Source organism: Rhineura floridana, chromosome 3 (genome assembly GCF_030035675.1).
Source record: "Rhineura floridana isolate rRhiFlo1 chromosome 3, rRhiFlo1.hap2, whole genome shotgun sequence".
NCBI lineage: Eukaryota > Metazoa > Chordata > Lepidosauria > Squamata > Rhineuridae > Rhineura > Rhineura floridana.
In genome coordinates this window covers 123569386-123589980 of record NC_084482.1, presented here as the reverse complement: position 1 = coordinate 123589980, position 20595 = coordinate 123569386, and the positions used below count along the sequence as shown (strand labels likewise).

The 20595-nt window shown below is 42.1% G+C and overlaps 1 protein-coding gene across 1 annotated transcript; it reads right to left on the bottom strand.

The window, feature by feature from the left end:
* Window positions 1–1277: 1277 nt before the first annotated feature.
* Window positions 1278–20365, bottom strand: LOC133380436 (C-terminal-binding protein 2-like). The gene is made up of 9 exons (XM_061617704.1): window positions 19875–20365; window positions 16521–16675; window positions 15756–15900; window positions 13745–13951; window positions 5708–5922; window positions 2922–3052; window positions 2680–2807; window positions 2058–2178; window positions 1278–1613 (listed from the first exon to the last, which is right to left on the bottom strand). Exons 1-9 carry the CDS (start codon window positions 19921–19923, stop codon window positions 1445–1447), a joined length of 1320 nt encoding a protein of 439 aa, XP_061473688.1. The 5' UTR covers window positions 19924–20365; the 3' UTR covers window positions 1278–1444.
* Window positions 20366–20595: the final 230 nt, after the last annotated feature.

The window sequence follows — 20595 nt, the reverse complement described above, 5'->3', positions numbered from 1 at the left end:
CAATAATGAATACTTTGTTTCATGATGATGTGTATATGCTATTTGGACAATGTGCCAGGGAATAAGCAATTCCCCCCCCATAAAAGACAATATGCAACACTAGTTTTGCCTCTACGTATGGTATAAATGCCTCTATTAAAACACACTCCAGTTAGAAAAACATTAGTAACTGCCATAGTTGCCATGGACCAACTACGTTTTTCCAAGGAGAATTTGTATGGCTATCTGCAGTCTTAGAGAATGAGTTTTGTTGGGTTGTTTTTTACAAGGTAAGGACTCAATTCAGAGAAAAGGGTTGAAGTAAAGAACATGAAGATTCAGGACACACCTGGGACATTTCACACTAGACAAAGTCAGAGGGAACAATCCTGGCTTGGCCTTTGATGCATGCTAAGAGACAGGTCAAAGAGACTTAGGTCCTAAGTTAAGTTCTAGGATTTCAGCATACAGTAGGGCCCCGCTTTACGACGCTTCACTTTACGGCGCTTTGCTAATGCAGCTGTCTCAATGAGATGCAATTAGACTAAAGCCCCACTCATACGGCGCTTGTTCTGCTTTTCGGCGCTTTTCGCTTTTCAGCAGGGGTCCAGAACATAATATGAGTGGGGCCCTACTGTAATCATCTTCTTGTCGCAAAGTTGCACTATTAGTGTGCAAAGAACAGGCATTTATGTAACCTGTCACCTTGAGTTCTGAAACTCCTGCTTCCCTATATGGAGCTGAGTCCTCATTCCCTGAGCTAGGCCCACATCTCAGTTGAATCTTCTTTCCTGTAACTTCACAAGCATCTTGGCTGTCAAGACAATTCAAATTATTCTCTGCACATGTTTTGAAACACAAATCAGATTCCAATTCACTCTGGTTCATACAATTACTTACCCTCAGCATCCTGGGAGAAAATCACCCACCAAGCACAGCAGTTAACGGCATATAGGCAGGTCAAAGCAATAAGTGCCGACAACTGAGCAAGGACTTCCCTTCCTACCAAGCAATCTACATGCACAACTTCCTTCCCCACTGCAGTGTGCTTTGCTCCTTGTACCTGAAACTCAGCTGATCTTCAACCTAAGAAACCACCTTAAATATCCACACCAGTGTTGTTCTGGAATCACTGGAATTCTCAGTGTTCAAGCCAGATACTGTTCTCCCTATATCACATGGTGGAGGCAGGGGCATGGGAACTTGCATGTTAAAACTAAACATTACCAAGAGGATACAGAGTCACTGCTTCATTGCCCCAGACAAGGAAAATGATTCACCAAAAGACTTAAACTAAATCTGATATAAAATATCTGTTTAAAGGCAAGAGCTAGAATTTGCCAATGATGAAATGCATTCTCCTGTCCAGTGTGAACAGGAAACAGTCCAGGGGGATCACAATATGTCCTAAAACAGGAGACCTTCTCTGTTTTCTTATGGGGGTATGAAAAGGACAACAGAGATGCTACTGGTCAGTGGAGATTTCTCTGTCTGGCTCCAATTTGCTTGACTCTCCTGGTGAAGGAGTATGGGGTGCAGAGTGAGAGACAGAGGGAATGCTGTGAGCTACAATCCCCTCTACTGGTGGCTCTGCCAGCCCTGTAGCTGCTACTCCCACTACTCCTGGAGGAAACCTGCCACAAAAAGAAAACACAAGGTGATTACAAGCTACTTCGGTGAGTATTTCTTTGAAGGCTTCACTGACAGCACACACCAACACTGAACAAAAAGCCTTCAGAAATTAAGCACACTGAAGGTGAGTGCAAAATGGCATGAGCTTCTGGAACAACTTTAACTTGCATTTGTCAGGCCACAATCCTGAGGTCACTATCCTCCAAAGTAAGCAGACTTGTCTTTGTTGTTGTAGGGGTACAGCTACATTAAAAGCACTACAAGTGCAACTAGCCAGTAACCCATTGGAACAGAGGTACTGAAGCCCTCTGGGCTAACTTAGTTGGTGTTCTTTGCTCAAAAATGACAGTCCACAAAGCAAGCTGCTTTATTTCAACATAGCAGAATATTTCAATATTTATGAACCCATACAAAAAGCTATTGATAAGAATGCATGCACATCTCACCTGTAAGCTGCAGCTCCATTAAGCTCTGGATGTACAGCTGCAGGATCAATACTGGACCACTGAGCCGCTAAAAGCAAGTACTCCTTATTAACACAGTTCCTCAGATGATCAGGAATTATACCTAGAGCAAAGTCAAGAAATCCAGAGGTATATTAGATGCTAGTTTATTTATACCCAAAAGGCACAGGGAAAGGTCCCCTAAGTGCTTGGATATAAACTGCAAGAAAAATGCACCCATATACATATGAGCTATATGAGTGGTGTAGTACAAGAAACAATTGTTTCCTCCCCAATGTTCATGAAAAGAGACTCCTTCAACTGGAGTCCTTCTAGGTGCACCAATGACTTTAGACATAAATGCAGTCAAGAAAATCCTCCAGGGCATCACTCCACACTGAAACAGCACCAAATTCCCCATACACTATGGTAGAAGAACAAACAGTCTAAATGGTTTAAAAACCTCAAGAATTAATCCAATGACTTTCATTCCATCTCCACCAATTAGGCAGGGAGTTCCATCACAACAGCCCTAACTTTAAGAAATGGACAGAAATTTCTGTTGTATAGACCTATCCCAGCGAAACAATCTCAGAAGCAACTGCAGATCTGCCTTCCCAATTACCTGTGATGGCTCTTCGAATCTCCTTAGCCGCATCTTCTCGAGATTCAATGGAAGCCTGTTCACTATACCAGGCTGTGTGAGGAGTACATATCACATTGGGAGCATCTTTTAGTGGCCCATTTGCAAAGCTGTGATGTAGAGAAACAGGAATTAAAAAAAATTATCTCCAGCAGCCATGAGACAGAGAGAGGAGAAAAGTAGTACAGGCTGGCAGCAGCACAGGGCAATAGCATAGTTTTTACCTGAAGGGTTCTGACTCATGCACATCCAGTGCTGCCCCTCTGATTCTCCCCTCCTTTAAGGCTTGAGCCAGGGCTCTCTCTTCAACCAGTCCTCCACGAGCTGTATTCACCAGAAAGCAGCCCTGGCGCATCTGCAGAAAAAAATGTAAGGACTATTCAGGATTAATAATGTACTATTGTGTCCAAATGGCAGTCTGGGAATGACTGTTGGGAAAACACACCTAGAGCTCTGCACATCATCATAAAAATGTTAACACAAATCTTTAAAAAGGTGGTCAGGGGTTGGGAGATGAGAAAGGCAGGGGAAACCCACAGCCAAACCTGTTCATTCCCTGCACTCTCTCCTCCCTCCCCAAACCAATCCTTCATCACCAGGTAGAACAATTGCTTTCAGGCTCTCCTGGGATCCCTCTCAAGGCTTTTTTAAGGCCGGGGTGGGGGGGAAGAGAAGAGAGAGACAGTGCCAATATAGTTTAGTGGTGATTATTCCAGGCAAGGTGGACTGCTCCTCCCAGACTGAGAAAAACATTACTGCATTGTTCAAGACCTCTCTCTCCTGGTTCTGAAGGATACCCCCACTGCTCCCAATAACTATCTCTTTACCTAAAGGACTAAGAGATGCAGATGCCCTTTGGCACTGACTTTGAGAAGGGTTCTACAATGACAATGATGAATGGAGATAGTGGAGGAAAGGGGAGGGTATAAATGTTATACCCTAGGAGAGTGGGCAAATGGTAAAATTGCAAATTTGCACTAAAAACAGATGGAAAATGGTGGCTGGGAAGAGAAATCAGGCACTCTTTTACATTAAGAGAGGACATAAAATCTGGAAGGAGGCCTGATACAACAAAAAAACTAATTGGCCAGTAAGGTCAATTAATGTACAATGGCCATATCTGCAAACCAAAGGTGGTGTCCAAGCATGGATATCCTCCAAGACCACACCATGATTGTGGCCAGGGCTGATAACCATCAACACTATCACAAGTATAATCTCTGTAAACCAGCACTGGGGAACCTCCCCATTTGGCTCATGACACCCCTTCAGCCAAACCACACCTACCCACTGGCCAGATCCATCCCTGCCCCCAGTGTAAACAATGCAGGGTGGGTGGGTATAACACAATCATGGCTGCCTAATCCAGGAAGCAACTATGCACTGAACAACCTCCAAATAGTGGGAGTGAATTTGCTTGCCTATAGATTCTCCTTCTGCCTGTCAATCATGTAGTGTCCCAGACAACGAATGATTTCCTGTCTGTCTACTAGGGGGTAGGTTCTTTAAAAGAGATTTTCTTGGGAGATGGACCTCTCATCTCCTCTCTATAGCCAATCACTACTGATGTAGCAATGGGAACAATGCTAGAGGTGCACCTCCAGTGACACCCCCCCCATCATACACACCCCAACCCGGACCAAACCAAACCCAGGACTTCTGTCTGGGCAAACAAGCAGAAGGAAAATGCGGTGTGCGTGCAGGCATATAGGACAATGAAATCTGTCTTAGAAGTTCAAAAGGATTCTCTGGGGCCTGGAGGACTAGGTTCAGCTTCCAGTGAGGAATTTATGAATGACAGGTGCATTCAGCAAGGCGGCTACCCTCATAAAATGTGTGATATCAGAAGGGATACCTAAGAGATCTCTTCTGCCACTTGTAAATGCAGCTGGCCCACCCTCAAGCTGTCAGATTCTCACACATGGGTGAACCACCCTACACTCAAATGCAATGAAATAGGAGTGAGGAACAGACGACCAATGGGAGGAAGGTAGAAAAGGCAGTAGCCAATGCTATATGCAAGATGAGTGTGGGGGCAATGGAGAACAGACTAGGGCTTAGACTGTAAAGCAAAGCCACAACATCCCTCCTGTAACTTCTGCTTTTCTTCACAGCATGGAGGAAAGGGAGAGTCAGCTGAAAAGGTGGTTCCAGCACTCTTTGGTGCTCAATAACTAAAATAACTGGTGAAGATTAAGGCCTGTTTAGAAAGTCCAGCACTCTCAATGACTTTTTTTCCCTGCCTGGCCTACAGACAGAGCTCTAGCTTAAACTGGTGTAAACTGGTCAGGAGACTAGACATTGGAATCTGTTACAGTTCAAAACTAAGGCAGGAAAAGTACTAGCTCTAGAGATGGTAGTATGTCAACCAAATCTTTCTCCTCAAGAACGTGCCTCTTAGTGGATGAAGGGAACTCCAAAGATCTGGACCACTGGATGGCAACAATTAGGAAGAAACATTTCAGAAAACCATATAACAGAAGTACAAAAATCAAACCTTCAAACAAGCATTTACTCACTATAGTATAAAATGGAACATGCTGTAACAGGTAGAGTATAAAAAAGAAGATTGAGGAGGCAAACTAGGAAGAGCATGACATTAAAATAATCTAGAGTTGTTTGAAATAGTTTAAACATAACCCTGTGACCTCTGTTCTTTGTTTAGTTGGTTGGTACTGCCTTTATTTATTTATTTATTTATTTATTTATTTATTTATTTATTTATTTATTTATTTATTTATTTATTTATTTATTTATTTATTTATTTATTTATTTATTTATTTATTTATTTATTTATGGTATTGCCATTTACAGGGTTTATTATGTATAAACTGAAACCAAACATTTGTTACACGCAGTTCCTAAATGCAGAACCCATCTATTCATATAGTTAACAAAAGAAGCTAAACTCAGCAGAAATGCAAGCACCAGATCCGCACATTCTTAGCTTTCATGAACCCCCTCCCCCGACAGCAGTAACTTATACTCTCAGCACAATGCAAGGTTGCACCTGTTTAATGGCAAAGTCATTGATGAGGTGATGATTATGCTCGTTGAGACTGCAGTGCAATGTGATGCAGTCGCTGTGCATTAGCAGATCTTGCAGGGTGCTCATCCTTTGCAACCCCAGGGAACGCTCCACTCCATGAGACAGATATGGATCATAGAAAATCACATTGAAGCCAAAGGGTTTTGCACGCAGAGCCACTGCTTGCCCAACTCGACCTTAAAGAAAGAAAATATCTTTGCCTTAAGAAGAAGCACATCACATTCTTAACAAAGAACTGATCGCTGGGAGGAGACTCAGAATAAGAGATGTCTGTGTGCGTGTGAGAGAGAGAGAAAGAGAGAGGGAGAGATGTGCCTTTAAGTCTATTACAACTGATGGCGACCCTATGAATCAGCAAACTCCAACAGTATCTGTTACAAGCCACCCTGTTCAGATCTTGTAAGTTCAGGTCTGTGGCTTCCTTTCTGGAATCAAATCCATCTCTTGTTTGGCCTTCCTCTTTTTCTACTCCCTGCTGTTTTTCCCAGCATCATTGTCTTTTCTAGTGAATCATGTCTTCTGATTATATGTCCAAAGTAGAGGTGTGAACGCCTGGAAAAAAACTGGATAAATTTGGAAAAAACCCATTTTCTGAAGCCTTTTTTGTTTTGTTTTTCCTGAAAAATTGAAAAAAAATGAAGAAAAAATAGATTATGGAATATTTTATTTCAGCATGATGAATAAAATGTTTCATTGAATCTTGGTCTCCTCCCCCCCCTTTCTCAGTTCTTTTTATGGGAATGGATGCTTTATGTCTGCTTGACACTGTGGAGGACTAGTGGAGACATAAATAATTTTCTTTGTTATTAATGTTGACGGTTTCTTCTGGGGTTTTTAAATTGTTTTTTGACTGCTCCTCATGAACTGGCAAAATGAAAGAGGTTCCTTACAGTTCAGGATCTTGTACATTCATCTGTTACAAAAAAATATAAAAATTTAAAAAAGTAAATTCAATTTGTTATAATTGTTTGAACAAAATGTGCTGTTGGCCACTGTGAGAACAGGATGCTGGACTAGATGGGCCACTGGCCTGATCCAGCAGGCTCTTCTTATGTTCTTATGCTTTTAATATACCAAATGTGATACTTTTATGCCAAACCAACTTGTACATAATTACATTTGATGTTCCTGAAGTAAAAAAGTGACTTTCAATCTGTAAAAAGTGCTAATATTGCATTTTTTCAATTTTTCCAAAACTTTGGTTTTTTTCTGGAAAAAAACGGGGGGGGGGATTCAGTTTTCTTCTATGGCTTCAAAATTTCCAGAGATTTTACATCTCTAGTTCAAAGTATGATAACCTCAGTTTCATCATTATAGCTTCTAGTGATAGTTCTGGTTTAAGTTGTTCTAATACCCAATCATTTGTCTTTTTTGTGGTCCATTATATCTGCAACACTCTCCTCCAATACCACATTTCAAATGAGCTGATCCTTCTCTTATCCACTTTTTTCACTGTCCAACTTTTACATCTGTACACAGAGATCAGGAATACCATGGTCTGAATGATCCTGACTTTAAGAGACATAGTTTATGAAAAACTTCTATACTCTTTTAGGGATTGGGAAAAGGGGTGGGAAGACTGATGAGTGCTGAGGTCTTCTGTGTTTGAAGGAGACCCACCCCATATATATGCAACAGCAGTGATCAATGGACTGGCTGAAGTGTTCTGTAAGGACTGCACGGAGATTTAGAGAAGGAGCTGCAGAAAAGTTTCTAGATAAAACAAACTTTTCTGCAGCTCCTTCTCTAATCATTTATGGGACAGAGATGGAGTATGGCCAGTATCCAACTAACTTGGTCTGTCAGCACAAGGATTTCCACGTGCACAACAGAACCTCCCCACGTATATCTCACACACACCCAAATCTGCTCCAGAGGGTTGGGGAACTCTCAGAATGGATTTAGGGAGTGTGCAGGAGAAGGAGAGGGGGGAGTTCCATGGCACAAGGAGAAACCCTTGCACTGATGGAACAAATTAGTTGGATACTGCCCTGTGGCTCAGTACCAGAATCTGCTCCCTGCAGAACTTGATTTTACGTTACATCATGTACATAGGAACATTGTAGGGCCCTGTCCAATTGAGGGTCCCAAGGCCACAGTTTTCTTGTGGCACCAATAAATGTTAGGGGAGTTTATTTATTTAAGGCATTTATATACAGCTGTTCAGGCAGACTTCACACAACAGTTTACATGTATGTATTTATAAAAATATTTATATACCACTAATTATTAAAAAAAATCAAAGCAGAGACTTCCCAGGAGGATCGCTCTGCCTGTGCTTGCCTCTAGATGAGCTCTCGTCTCAGAGGAAGCTTTTTCAGTTTTAAAACCAGTCAGAAGAGTTTTTTTGACTGGGAAATTTTTCTCCCAGGCAAGGGAGAAACTTAGAGATTAGCCACAGAAGTTCCGTGGTGTTTGTTGGACTGGCATTCATTGGAATCGCCTATGAAGGAAGGTAGCCAACAGCGTCGGACGGAGCCAGGGATTACAAACAGGCTCTAACTGATTAAGCGAGATTTTTTTTTCTTCAAAGAAAAACGGAAATTAACAGGCAAGCATCCTCCTGTCTATTATCATCATTTTGTTATCGTTACTGCAAAAGAGATTTGTCAAAGAGTCAGCAACAAAGAAGCCCTGGGTGAGTTATAACTTTCTCTTTTACATACGGAATTAAGGAGGAAGAAAATCGAAATAGCCTATCTTTGTTTTTTATTGCAAAAAGCTGGCATGGAATTGAGCATTTTAAAGATATAAACGGATGAGAGGCATCTGATTTGAAGAGAAAATTTGATTTATCTGATATTTGAGTATTATATGTCTGGGACTATTTTTTCTGGTCTACTTTTTTTTTTGGCGAATTTGCTTATTCCCTATGCCACTAATCATTTGGACACTGTGAACTAAATTTGTTTTGGACATATAAGAGATAAGGCAGTTCGTGCTGTCTAGAGGGTGATGTCATCTGGCTGGAAGATTAACTCATTTGTGACTGGAAAAAGAAATAAACTGTTCTTTGCTTGAGAATAGTGACTATATTGGAATTGAAGGGGTTTTGTTCTTTTGGTTTTAAGAATGACAATCAAGAAGGTGGCTGAGACCCTGAATGTTCAGGAAGGGGTTCTCTCTCTAAATATGTTTCAGAAAATAATGAATGAGATTAAGTTAACGAAACAAGAGCTGGGACAGAACAGACAAGAGATGAAAATTGGATTTGGCAAAATGAGACAGGAGTTGAAAGAAATTCAGGATTCTATAACTGGACAAGAAAAAGAAGATGAAAGAAAGATCAAAGGGAAGGTTCAAGTCCTGGAGATTGGAATAGATTTATCAAATATGGACCTGGAAAAAGATTTGGATTATATGGTTGTGATGGATCCTAAAGACAAATATTACTGTTTGGAATTCAGCGCTGCCCCTGAAGGAATTGGTGAAGAGATTAGAGATAAAGATATCAACGACTCGAAAAAATTCCTGGATTGGAAGGATTTGATGGAACTTGAAATAGAGAAAGTTTATAGAATAAATTCCAGATATGTGACAATGGAAAAACTCTCAAGAGATGTGTTAGCGCATTCTGTAAAAAAGAGGAACAGAGATACGTTACAACAACATTTCAGTAATACATTCAGAATTGATGGCAAGAAAATATTTGTGATGAAAGAAATCCCTATCAGACTCGTTATTATATGACTATGGCAGCAAGATCAAGATTATTGGGTGTGTAAAGATGGAATCAATACTGATAATGGGAGAATGGGAGAAGAGCTATTGAAATTACTGGACTTAGTAGACCTGAAGAGATGGATTAATTGACATGTCTATTTGGAGAAAAATTGATGGATATATATCTCAAGGATTAGAAACTTCTCTTTGACATTTTGTGGAAAGAATAAAATGATGTTAATGAGATTTTATACCAATTAAGATAACCACTGGAGGAAGGTGATTGTATAATTTTATTAAGAGACAGGTTTGTCATATATTATAGACTTATAGCTAATCTACGACAAATTGGAAGTCAATAGTTTTTATTGTAACAGTTATTAATTTGTTTTGTTTTGTTTTTGAAAATTTGAATAAAAATTAATGATAAAAAAAATCAAAGCAGTTTGCATATACAAACACAGAACAAAACCATATAAAATTTTAAGTAAGGTATCAATCAACTAACTACTGCAGAAAGATACTGTCTTGGTTGCCTGCATAAGCCTGGTGACATTGGAAAGTTGTTGGCATGCGTTTAAAAATCAGAATAGAAGGTGCCTGCTGAATCTCTGTTGGCAGAGCATTCCACAGGACTGGGCCGATGGCATTAAAAGTTTGAATTCTCGCTGTTGTCAGATGAGCCTGGCTAACTCAGGCCAATGATATTCAGGCCTACGATCTCAATGATCAAGCTGGGATATAAGGTTCAGGTGGTCCCTAAGGTACCTTTGTAAATTAATAAGAGGACCTTGAACCTGGCTCGGTAGTGGATGGGTTGCCACTGCAGATGTTTCAACAATGGCATCACATGCCGGTTATGTGCCCCCATCAGCAGTCTAGCTGCCACATTCTGCACCAGCTGGAGCTCCCGAACCAGGCCCAAGGGCAGCCCCACAAAGAGTGCATTGCAGTAATCCAGCCTCGAGGTCACCAACACATGGACTACAGTGGTCAGGCTATCCCTGTGCAGGAATGGCTGTAGCTAGCAAACCAGACAAAAATGGTAAAAGTAACTCCTAGCCACAGAGGACACTTAAGCCTCTAGTGACAGAGATGTATCCAGGAGTACCCCCAAGCTACGCACCTGCTCCTTCAGAGAGAGGGCAACCCCACCCAGAACAGGTAACCTGCCCATCTCCTGGACACGAGAACCACAAACCCAAAGAGCCTCTGCCTCCCCAGGATTCAAGCAGTTTATTGACCCGCATCCAGTCCATCACTGCATTTAGACAGTGATCCAGAGCTTTCAGCGCCTGTCCTGTTTCAGATGTTATGGAGAAATAAAGCTGCATGTCATCAGCATAACGATGGTACCTTGTTCCAAAGCTCCTAAAGACCACTTCAAATGGCTTCATATAGATGTTAAACAGCACCAGTAGCGTAGTAGCAAATTCAGAAGTGCAGGGTCCCTTCATGATAGCACAGCCATGTCCCCTTCTAAAATTATACAACCTTCTAATATTATAGAATAATCTGGCCAGAGTTGAGTACTGCTTCCTGCTTCTCTATTATTGTCACCATTTGACTGTCCTTTATTGTTGCCAGATATATTGCTTAAAGTACTGAATTCAGTGTCTCCTACTGCTACCCAACTGCTTGATGATGTAGATGGGATGCTATCATCAGGATTCACCGCCTCTTGTGCAATTATAGAATTCTGTCTTCACAACTTGGCTTTTGAAGTGGAAACTAATAGAAACTAGTTTCATTCAATCAGCAGGAAATGACAAGGAAGCAAGTTAGAAGACTCTTCTCAGTGGCTAATATACATCCCTTTCATGCAGATTGGCTCACAGGACACATAGGGACCTTGCTGGTTCCCAAAAAAGTAAGGGGCCTTAGACCCTGGATAACTACACCTCTGAATAGCACTGGGGAAAGGATAGTACCCTGCAGAGCCCCTCCCAACACAATTGCCTGGGGGCCGAGGAATACTCTTCCAGTGATACTTTCTGAACACAGCTCTGCAGCTAAAAAGGAAGCACCATGATATGGTGCCCCTGATACCCATCCCACGGTTAGTCCAGGAGGACACCATGGTCAATGTTATCAAAAGCCATAGCATGAGTTGTAGCATGCATCCTTGCATGTTCCAGGTATCTTCAGCTAAAGGATCTCAGACTAGAGATGTAAAATTTCTGGAAATTTTGAAGCCATGGAAAAAAACTGTGGTTTCCCCCCTTTTTTTCCAGAAAAAAAACAGTAATTTTTGGAAAAATTGAAAAAATGCAATACAGTAGGGCCCCGCTTTTTGGCACCCCACTAATACAGCGGTGCCAGCGGGGTGATCAGCTGTAGCGCACGAGCTCCCCACACTCCAGCTGAAAGCGATCAGCTGTAGCGCAAGAGCTCCGTGCGCTACAGCTGATCACTGTTAGCTGGAGCGAGGAGGCTGGAGCTCCCCACGCTACAGCTATATTGCCTGGATTGCCTGGTGTGTGTTTCTGAGTGTGTATTATATAATGCATTAGGGCCCCAAGTTCCGGCGTTTTTCTCTTTTCGGCGGGGGTCTGGAAGATAACCCGCCATATGAGTGAGGCCCTACTGCATTAGCACTTTTTACAGATTGAAAGTCACTTTGTTATTTCAGGAACATCAAATGTAATTATGTACAAGTTGGTTTGGCATAAAATTATCACATTTGGTATATTAAAAGTACATTTTATTTTAACTATTATTAATAACTGAATTTACTTTTTTAAAATTTTACTTTTTTTGTAACAAATGGATGTACAAGATCCTGAACTGTAAGGAACCTCTTTCATTTTGCCAGTTTATGAGGAGCAGGCAAAAAACAATAAAAAAACAGAAGAAACCATCAACATTAATAACAAAGAAAATTATTTATGTCTCCACTAGTCCTCCACAGTGTCAAGCAGACATAAAGCATCCATTCCCATAAAAAGAACTGAGAAAAAGGGGGGGACCAAGATTCAACAAAACATTTTATTCATCATGCTAAAATAAAACATTCCATAATCCATTTTTTCTTCATTTTTTTCAATTTTTCAGAAAAAAAAGGCTTCGGAACCCACCCACCCCCAAATTTTCCTGGGCCTTCACATCTCTATCTTAGGCATTGGAACTGGTAAAGGCATCTCTGGGAATCCTGAAGTACCACTACCAATCAGAATTCACAATACTCTACTACAGCCTTCCCCAACTTGGTGCCCTCCAGATGTTTCCAGCATGGTCGATGGTCAGGAAGGTTGGGGAGTTGTAGGCCAAAACATCTGGACAGCACCAAGCTGGAGAAGGATGCTCTACCAAATGAACCACTGGCCTGACTAAATATAAAACAGCCACTTTTATCATCCCTGACCTGTTAATGGGAACCTCCCATTCACAGCAGGACCATCAAAGTTGAACCAAACAACCAACAAGACAGGGAGAGAGAGTGAGCGAGCAGCAGTGTCATTCATCATATTTCTGCAATCTTCAATTTAATGATTAGGTAAGTCTCCTCACATCTACAAAAATATTTTCTATTCTTAGATGCCGGAATCATCCATCATCTTCTTTTTTTAAAATAAGCTATCATTTTTTTCCTCACCTACCCTGGGCAGGGGTTGAGAAGCAATGTCATATGTGTTTTATCTTGAGTTTATTGTAAGTTGCTTTCTAGGGTCAAAATGCCAAGCATAAATACCTTCATAAACAAAATAATCCTTAAGAGGCAGCACTAAATTTGTGGATGCCTGGCCAACAAGACACCTAGGACTTTCTTCAGCCTTGCTCATATTGAACTGTATCACTGATGCATTTGTATCTAAAAGGGAAAGACTGGCTTACTTTTAAACAATGGTCAGAAGAGTGGGATGAGCAGAAGGGTGTTAAATTCTGGCCTAGGAAGTCTCCGAACACCCCATAATCCTTCAGTTCAGTGCTCCCTCCCTAGACTCCAAGGATATAGTACTGGGGTTTATACTCTTATGTTTTAACAGCTAGATTATTGTGGTGATTACTGATCACAGGCCGATTCAGTATTAATTGAAAGAGACTCAATAGTTCTGGAAGGAATCTTCCAATGAGATGATTCAGTCACAAACTATGGTTTTGGACTATGTAAAGTAGCAGTAAAGGAGGTTTGGGCTTGCACATTCTCTCCTCAGATATAGTGATTTGCATCTCCAATCCTGGACTGGAGGGCAAGCATAAACTCTAGCAATGGTTTGCCTCAAACCATGAAAGGAGGGAATTGCCACACTCCAAAGCTCTTTGATTATTTGCTCCCATAGCTCCAAATAGTTGTCTAAACTACACCTATATCTCTAACAGCAGCAAATTTCTTACCAAGGCCAATGATGCCCAAGGTCTCACCACGGATACGCACAGCACCTCCAGCCACCTCTCTGATCTGCTCCATACTTGAGGCTCTGTTTCCTTCTCGCATGGCCTGGTGGAGCCAAGTAACACGACGATAAAGGTTCAGGATGTGGCAGAGGGTAGAATCAGCAGTCTCTTCCACAGAAGAAGAAGGGACGTTGCACACTGCAATGCCTAAGGAGAATGGAAAAAGAGACTCATATAATTTCCAAACAATTTCAAAAAGATGAAGAAAAGAGAGCTCCCAACACTCCAGAGCTACAAACAAGGCAATGTATTTTGAATTGACACCTGCACATTATACAACATTTTTACACCAGCCCAGTCCCAAACTTTAGGTGCCATCCAATGGTTTCTGACAGCTTGCACAATAAAAACCCACTTGCTCAATGGGACTTGTGGTTTTTCTTCTCCCCACTCATGCTCCTGAGTGTCTCTAAAATCTGCTCATGCTCCTGAGTGTCCCTAAAATCTGCTCTGAGCATATTGTGGGGGGGGGGGGAGCGTACAACAGGCTGGAGGGGGAAACAGAGGAAGGAGAAGTCCCGTTGCCAGACAAGATGTCCAATCACACTAAGGATATCACTTTTTGACTTTCATGTAGAGCAAAGAAGTGTTCTCACTATCAACCCCATGGCTTGGCCAAGAATTTTTGGGGAAAGAAGACTCTCCATTCCAATAAAATGGAATGATGTAAAGGATGTAAGAAGCTGCACTACACAAAGTCTGATCAGCACTCTATTTTGCTTAATCCTGTTTTTATCTGACTGGCAGAAGCTGTCCATCTTCTGTAGCAGAGGTTTTTCACAGCCCTGCTACCTAAAACATTTTAAACTGGATATACCAGTAACTGAAAGGGAAGGACCTTTTATTTGCAAGGCATGTTCTCTACTTCTCAGCTATGATCTATCCACCAGGGAATCCCTCTATATTGTTTTAAATTTTTAAATTGTGTTTTAAATTGTGTTTTAAAATATGTATTTTAAATTGTATTTGTTTTTAGTTATTGTAAACCGCCTAGAGAGCTTCGGCTATGCGGCGGTATACAAGTTAAATAAATAAATAAATAAATAAAATATTATATTTTTTTTTCTTGAAAATACTCATCCTCAAGGATACCATAGCTAGAGAGATGCTATTGTCAAACAGTGCAACACTATTCATTTTGGCATTAGATTGCATTGACTTCAACACTTCAAGAAAGTACACAGATGGAATACCAAAACAAAAACAAAAATCAAGAGAATTTAGGTACTTCAGTATGGCAACTGTTTACTGACTAGGACTACAGAATCTAAAGAAATCAAGAAACTCCTTTAGGCCACTCTCATACAGGTATTTAGACCAGTAGTAAGCACTTACTGCTTTTAAGCTGTATGTATACATATAGTTTAATTTGTAAAACACATTGTACTTTTGTATTATGTTTGCTTAGTTGTTATGTACACCTGGTCAAGTCTACTTATTAGAATAATTTACACCTTGAACCAAAACACCCTTGTGTGAAACTAAGTTCCGGTGAAATCAATGAAAGTTACCTCTGAGTAAATGGGCTTAGGCTATCGTTTTCTACTTTCTGGTCTTAAGCCCCCAGAGCAACCAGAAAATAGTGGCCTGCAAAAACTGTTACTCGTAGGTAACGCAAGTGCTATGTTTGTTAGTGCATTTGCTCGCAGGTCTGCCACCAAGTGAGGCAAAGAACTATTTCTCAACTTAAGTTCTTTAAAATAGCTCTAACCCATAGTAGCCCTTACCTACCGAGGTTTTTATGAGAACAAATATAACTAAAAAAACAGTGGAGCACTTTGCAAATGTTTCTCTCTCAACAATAGTAAGCATTCCATCACTTCTCAGGAATTTATGTTTTCAGCTAACCTCCAATTTAGACCCAGTAAACTGAACACAGAGAGGCAGTGTGCATGTTTTCACTCTATGTATTCACTTATTTTTAGAAAATATAGCACTGGGATCACCATACCTAATTCTGCAGCTGACTTGATATCCACATTGTCATAGCCACTGCCAATTCGCACAATGACCCGGAGAGCTTTGAACTTCTCCAGGTCCTGGCGCGACAAGGTAATGGTGTGGTACATCAGAGCCCCAACAGCTTCATTTAGCACCTATAGGAAGACAGAACAACAGAATAATGCTTGCTCCACAGCATTAGAACTAGTCAGATGAGGATCTTGCAAACCCACTTACTTGATTGCCAGCAGCAGTACTTCCCCACCCCCTGTGGTGAGCAGCCCTGCCCCATCCCACATGGCCCGCAAAGGATTCCTTACCCCAAGTTCTGCGAGCTGCAGAGAACTCAGGGAAGGGAGCGTGACTTACTCTTCCTTCCCAAAGTGTTTCTGTAGAAGACACAAGCAGCATCTCACTTCTCCTACAGAAGACAAACCACTCGTTTTTTCTCCAATTCTCTTGGCTTTGCAGTGAACTCAAGATAGGAGTTGTTTCTCTCCCTCCCCACTGGCCTTCTGTAGTTGACAGAAACAGCAAGGCATAGTGTGTGCCTTCTGCAAAAGTTCAGTGTGAAGTCTGAGAAAATACATCACCCTCCCACAAATTCTCTGCTATTCACATTAGGCTTCTGCAGGGTTTTTTTTTTGGAGGGGAGGGGTTGGAAGCATCTACAAATAATAGTTGGCTATTAAAACAAAAGCAAAATGTGCAGACTCCTGAATCAGATCCCCAGTTCATTGGAAACAGAGGTCTTTCTTTGTTCAAATGTGTTTACCTTTTCATGGATTTCCTGAGTTGACTGTGCATCACAGAAAGCCACTGTGGCAACATCCTTCAGGATAGGCATCTCTACAGTGCAATCTCTGCCATCCAGGAGGGCAACCAGAGGACGAGCTGGCATTGGGCCATTACCAATAGGAGGCCTTATACCTACAGGGGAAAAATAATCCCGAATCAGCTGCAAATGTGAGCATGAACACATGCTTATGTCAGTCCTAAGTGAACACCAAGAATTCATAGTGAGAACAAACATTAGGGTTGGAGGGGGGCAGGAATCAGAGAAAAGCCATACCTCAGAGGTAAAGTCCCTGCTGGAAGGGCAGGATATAAAACAAATAGGAAATAAATAAATAATAAATAAAATAAAGTACACGCAAAAAGTCACAGATTAAGTCCCAGATATCTCTCAATCTGGAAAACACACCTATCTAAAACTCTAGAGAGCTGCCACCAATCACTGTAGGCATTACTAAGCTAGTATGTCAATGGTCTGAGCTAGTATAAGTCAGCTTCCTATGTTGCTTTTAAAAGTATGCTTTTCAGACATGCAAAACCTCCCGTGTCCTACCAGCATGCAAACATGCCTGAATTAATGATGCATGCAACAGGGCCCAGATAGACTTACAAACTATATAATCAGTTCTGCCTTTTGGCAGTTCACAGAGCTTTTACCATATATTAAATATTTATAACTTGTTCGCACAAGTGTGCGATTTGGGAGTTATCTGTAGAAAAAATAAAATCAGAAGAGCTCTATTTTCAAAAGTTTCTTTAAAGGAAATAGGTCTAAAAGCAATTTGGTAGCAGCAGGCAGAGAAGCAAAAAGATCATCTGAACAGAAGCAGGGTCATAACTCCATGTAGCCCATGAAAAGTTATGATAACCCATACAAATAACTCATTACTTTATGTTTGTTTCAGTAACCATAAAATTATCTGAAACAAGCAAACTTGAAACCAAGGTTTCTGTTCATTTGTTCGAACAAGCCACAGTTAACGTTAACCACACAGTTTGTTAGTTGGGATGACACAACAAGCTGTGGCTAAGCAAAAGCTTCCAAAATCTTGGTGCTGGAGGTAAAAGCATATCTGCTTGTTCTGATGGGCAGAGGAAAACTTGGGCTCATCTTGCTCACCATCGTGGTCAAGATTATCAAACCCTACATGGGAGTAAATCCCAGGAATCTCAGTGAGACTTACTGCCAAACACTATTCATGCTGCAATGCAAAATGAGCATAACTTGTCTAGTAGTGTCCAGTCTTCCAGCACGTGTCCAGCTAGATAAAGGGAAGAGAACCTACAGTATGCTTTGAGGGAGAATCTCACCAAAGCAGAAAGCTTTTGAAAAACTGGTCCTAACCTCTGTAGCTAAGTCAGGATATGTGTGCAAGGAGTGAGGACAATACAGTCCATGCAAAAAATAAAGTACAGAACTGAGATAACTACAAAGGAGTGAAGAATTAAGCACTCTACTTCTTTGATAAATCACAACATAAACTGGAAAGGAGGGAGGAAAAGGAAACATTTGCACTTGCATCAGCATCTTCCTATGTCTCTTCAGGATAGGAAGCAGGTATGTGCAACAGTGTTAGGCCACAGGGCATTATACCCATGGCACCTCCTTAATAACATCCACATTTGAGCATCCTGACAAGAAGCCACTGTCAGGCAATTAAAGGAATTAGTCACATGATGAGGCAACCACAGTGCGAGAGTTAAGAAAGCATGCCAAATAACAGCTGAACTAGCAATACAACCCATTACTTCATAATTGTCTGCACTTTCAAGTATCTACACATTTGCTGTCAAACATGTAAAGATCTCTATTATCTTTTCCATCTTTACTTTTAGATCTCTAGAACAGCCTTGCAAAAAGCCACTTGACCCAGAAACAACACTTTCCAGGCCCACCAGCCACTTTACAAGTGAAAATTTCTTATCAAAATCTGAAGAAATGGGGGTGACTCCAGGGGCATCATCAACAATACACTCCAATTAAGAAAAAAAGGGAACTGGCACAGGGTGCAATGAGAAGTAAGAGGGGGCTCCAACTAAAAATTAGCTCCCAGGTCTCTCCAAGTCTTAAGAAGTCCTGTGAATAATGGACTGGATCCAGGCCAAGTTAGTCAAACGCAGGTCCCACTGATATTTATCTATCTATGTATTACATTTCTATTCTAGCTTCCTCCAAGGAGTTCAAGGTGGCATACAAGGTTCTCTCTTTCCATTTTGTCCTCACAAAAACCCTGTGAGGCAGGTTAGGCTGAGAAACTGTGACTGGTCAAAGGTCAAGCAGCAAGCTTCATAGCTGAGTGGGGATCTGAATCTTGGTCTTCCAGGTCCTTGTCCAACACACTAACCCCTACACCACACTGGTATAGTGTAGTGGACAAATAAGGGGGCAAGTTAGTTCCATTAAAATCAATGGGACTTCACTTCAACTAATCTAATCTAGATCCAATCCAACGTTATGTACTTTTCAAGTAGACTGACAATTTCCACCATAATACTAGAAGGCTCTGGAAGCACCTGTCAGAAGCATCAACAACAATTTCTTGAAGTGTCAGCTGGGACTCCCCAAACAGGCACAACCCAGCTGCTAGAGCTCCTAATAGCCTCTCTCGCCCAAACAGTTTTTCCCAACTCTGCCAAGATACAGCTGCCAACCTCTCCTGCCCCACCTTGCAATTAGAGAGGCCCACTCCTCCCCAAACATTTTATAGAATTTCTTTTTCTGAAAATTCAAGATGCACCATGGAATCTTATAGTTCCACGTTTGCCTAGATCTTTGACACTCCTTTACTCGTACTCCAACCCACCAGCCATGAGCACAAAAGCTATTCGGGCCAGTCTATACAGTACTACCGGAGAGGCCTTAACCAAATCATCATGCTCTTGGCCTTAGTCCTTTCTCCCGTCTACAATACGGGGATAATAATACTGGCCTAGTGCTGTTAGGATTATTGAGATGGAGCATATGAAATCCTAAGCTTCCCAAATTGTTCTGGAAGACAGGGAACAAGATGAGGCTCCCTCGCAGGACTGGGTCTTCAGCCGATCCTGTTCTACATCTCAAAATTCGGATGGATTTGGCAATATCGCCAGGATTCAGGTTTTGAGTGGAAAGGGTATCTCAACCACGCTGTTAAAAGAGAGGGGCGTGGGAGAGGAATAAACCCTTTGCCAAGTCTCCTGTCACTGCAGCGCCTGGAAGAGAAACTCAGGGGGCACGAGACCCTCCACAGCTTTCCAAAAGAGACCCGCTCACTTCGAGGCAAGGTCTGCACTTCTCCCGCCGAGCTCCGATTACCCTTCGCCCAACAGTCCCTCCCTTAGCCCAGGGCGTTACCTTCGCAAATGCGGTCCAGCCGCTGGCGCTTCACTTTGTGCCTATCCATGGGACACACCGAGATGGGCCCGCGCGACTCTGACCTCGGGGAGCGGGGGAGGGCGGCGCTACGGAGGGACAAACCGGGCAGCGGAGGCGGCGAACTCGCCCCCGCCCAAGGACTCGTAGCAGCAGAGGCGGCGGGCGCAATTCCAAGCGTCTAATAGCCCGCCTTCAGCCTCAGGGGGAAAGTGGGGAGAAAGGCCAGGCCAGCTCCGTGGATACCCTACAGACGCCGTCCTCTTCTTGGCTCTTGCCTGCCGCGGCGCTTCCCGCCCCCCAACGGTAGCTGGCCACCGGCCTCCAAAAGGGAAGCGGAAGAGGTAGGTCGAGTCCGCGGAGGACAAGATTCCCGTCGAAGCCAGAGCGCAACGGGCCGCGCGTCTGTCGAGTAGTGCCTAGAGCGCCCCCCGGAAACTTCCAATTACTTCCGGTCTACTGGGATCTCCGGTGGCTTCCCACCGAACCATGTGCAAGGCAAGAACGGTGGTTATTCATAGGGGCCGATGTACATATTTTAAATAAAAACCAGGCACGGTTAGAAGCGGCCGGTTGGTGCAGTGCTTTGAAACTATCGTGTACAAACCGCAATCCAAAAACGGCTTTTCATAGCCTGGTAAAGAGTCTTGTCTTTTTAAGTACTTTATGACAACTAGAAATTCCAGAGAGGCAGCAACGAGCA

What these genes read in the sequence shown, in the direction of transcription:
- LOC133380436 (XM_061617704.1), bottom strand. Translation starts at nt 19,923, where the DNA reads ATGGATAGGCACAAAGTGAAGCGCCAGCGGCTGGACCGCATTTGCGAA. An exon ending in GCTGGACCGCATTTGCGAAG is followed by an intron (nt 16,676 to 19,874) that starts GTAACGCCCTGG and finishes TTTCCCCTGTAG; the next exon opens with GTATAAGGCCTCCTATTGGT. An exon ending in GATTCGAAGAGCCATCACAG is followed by an intron (nt 2,179 to 2,679) that starts GTAATTGGGAAG and finishes ACTTTGCTCTAG; the next exon opens with GTATAATTCCTGATCATCTG.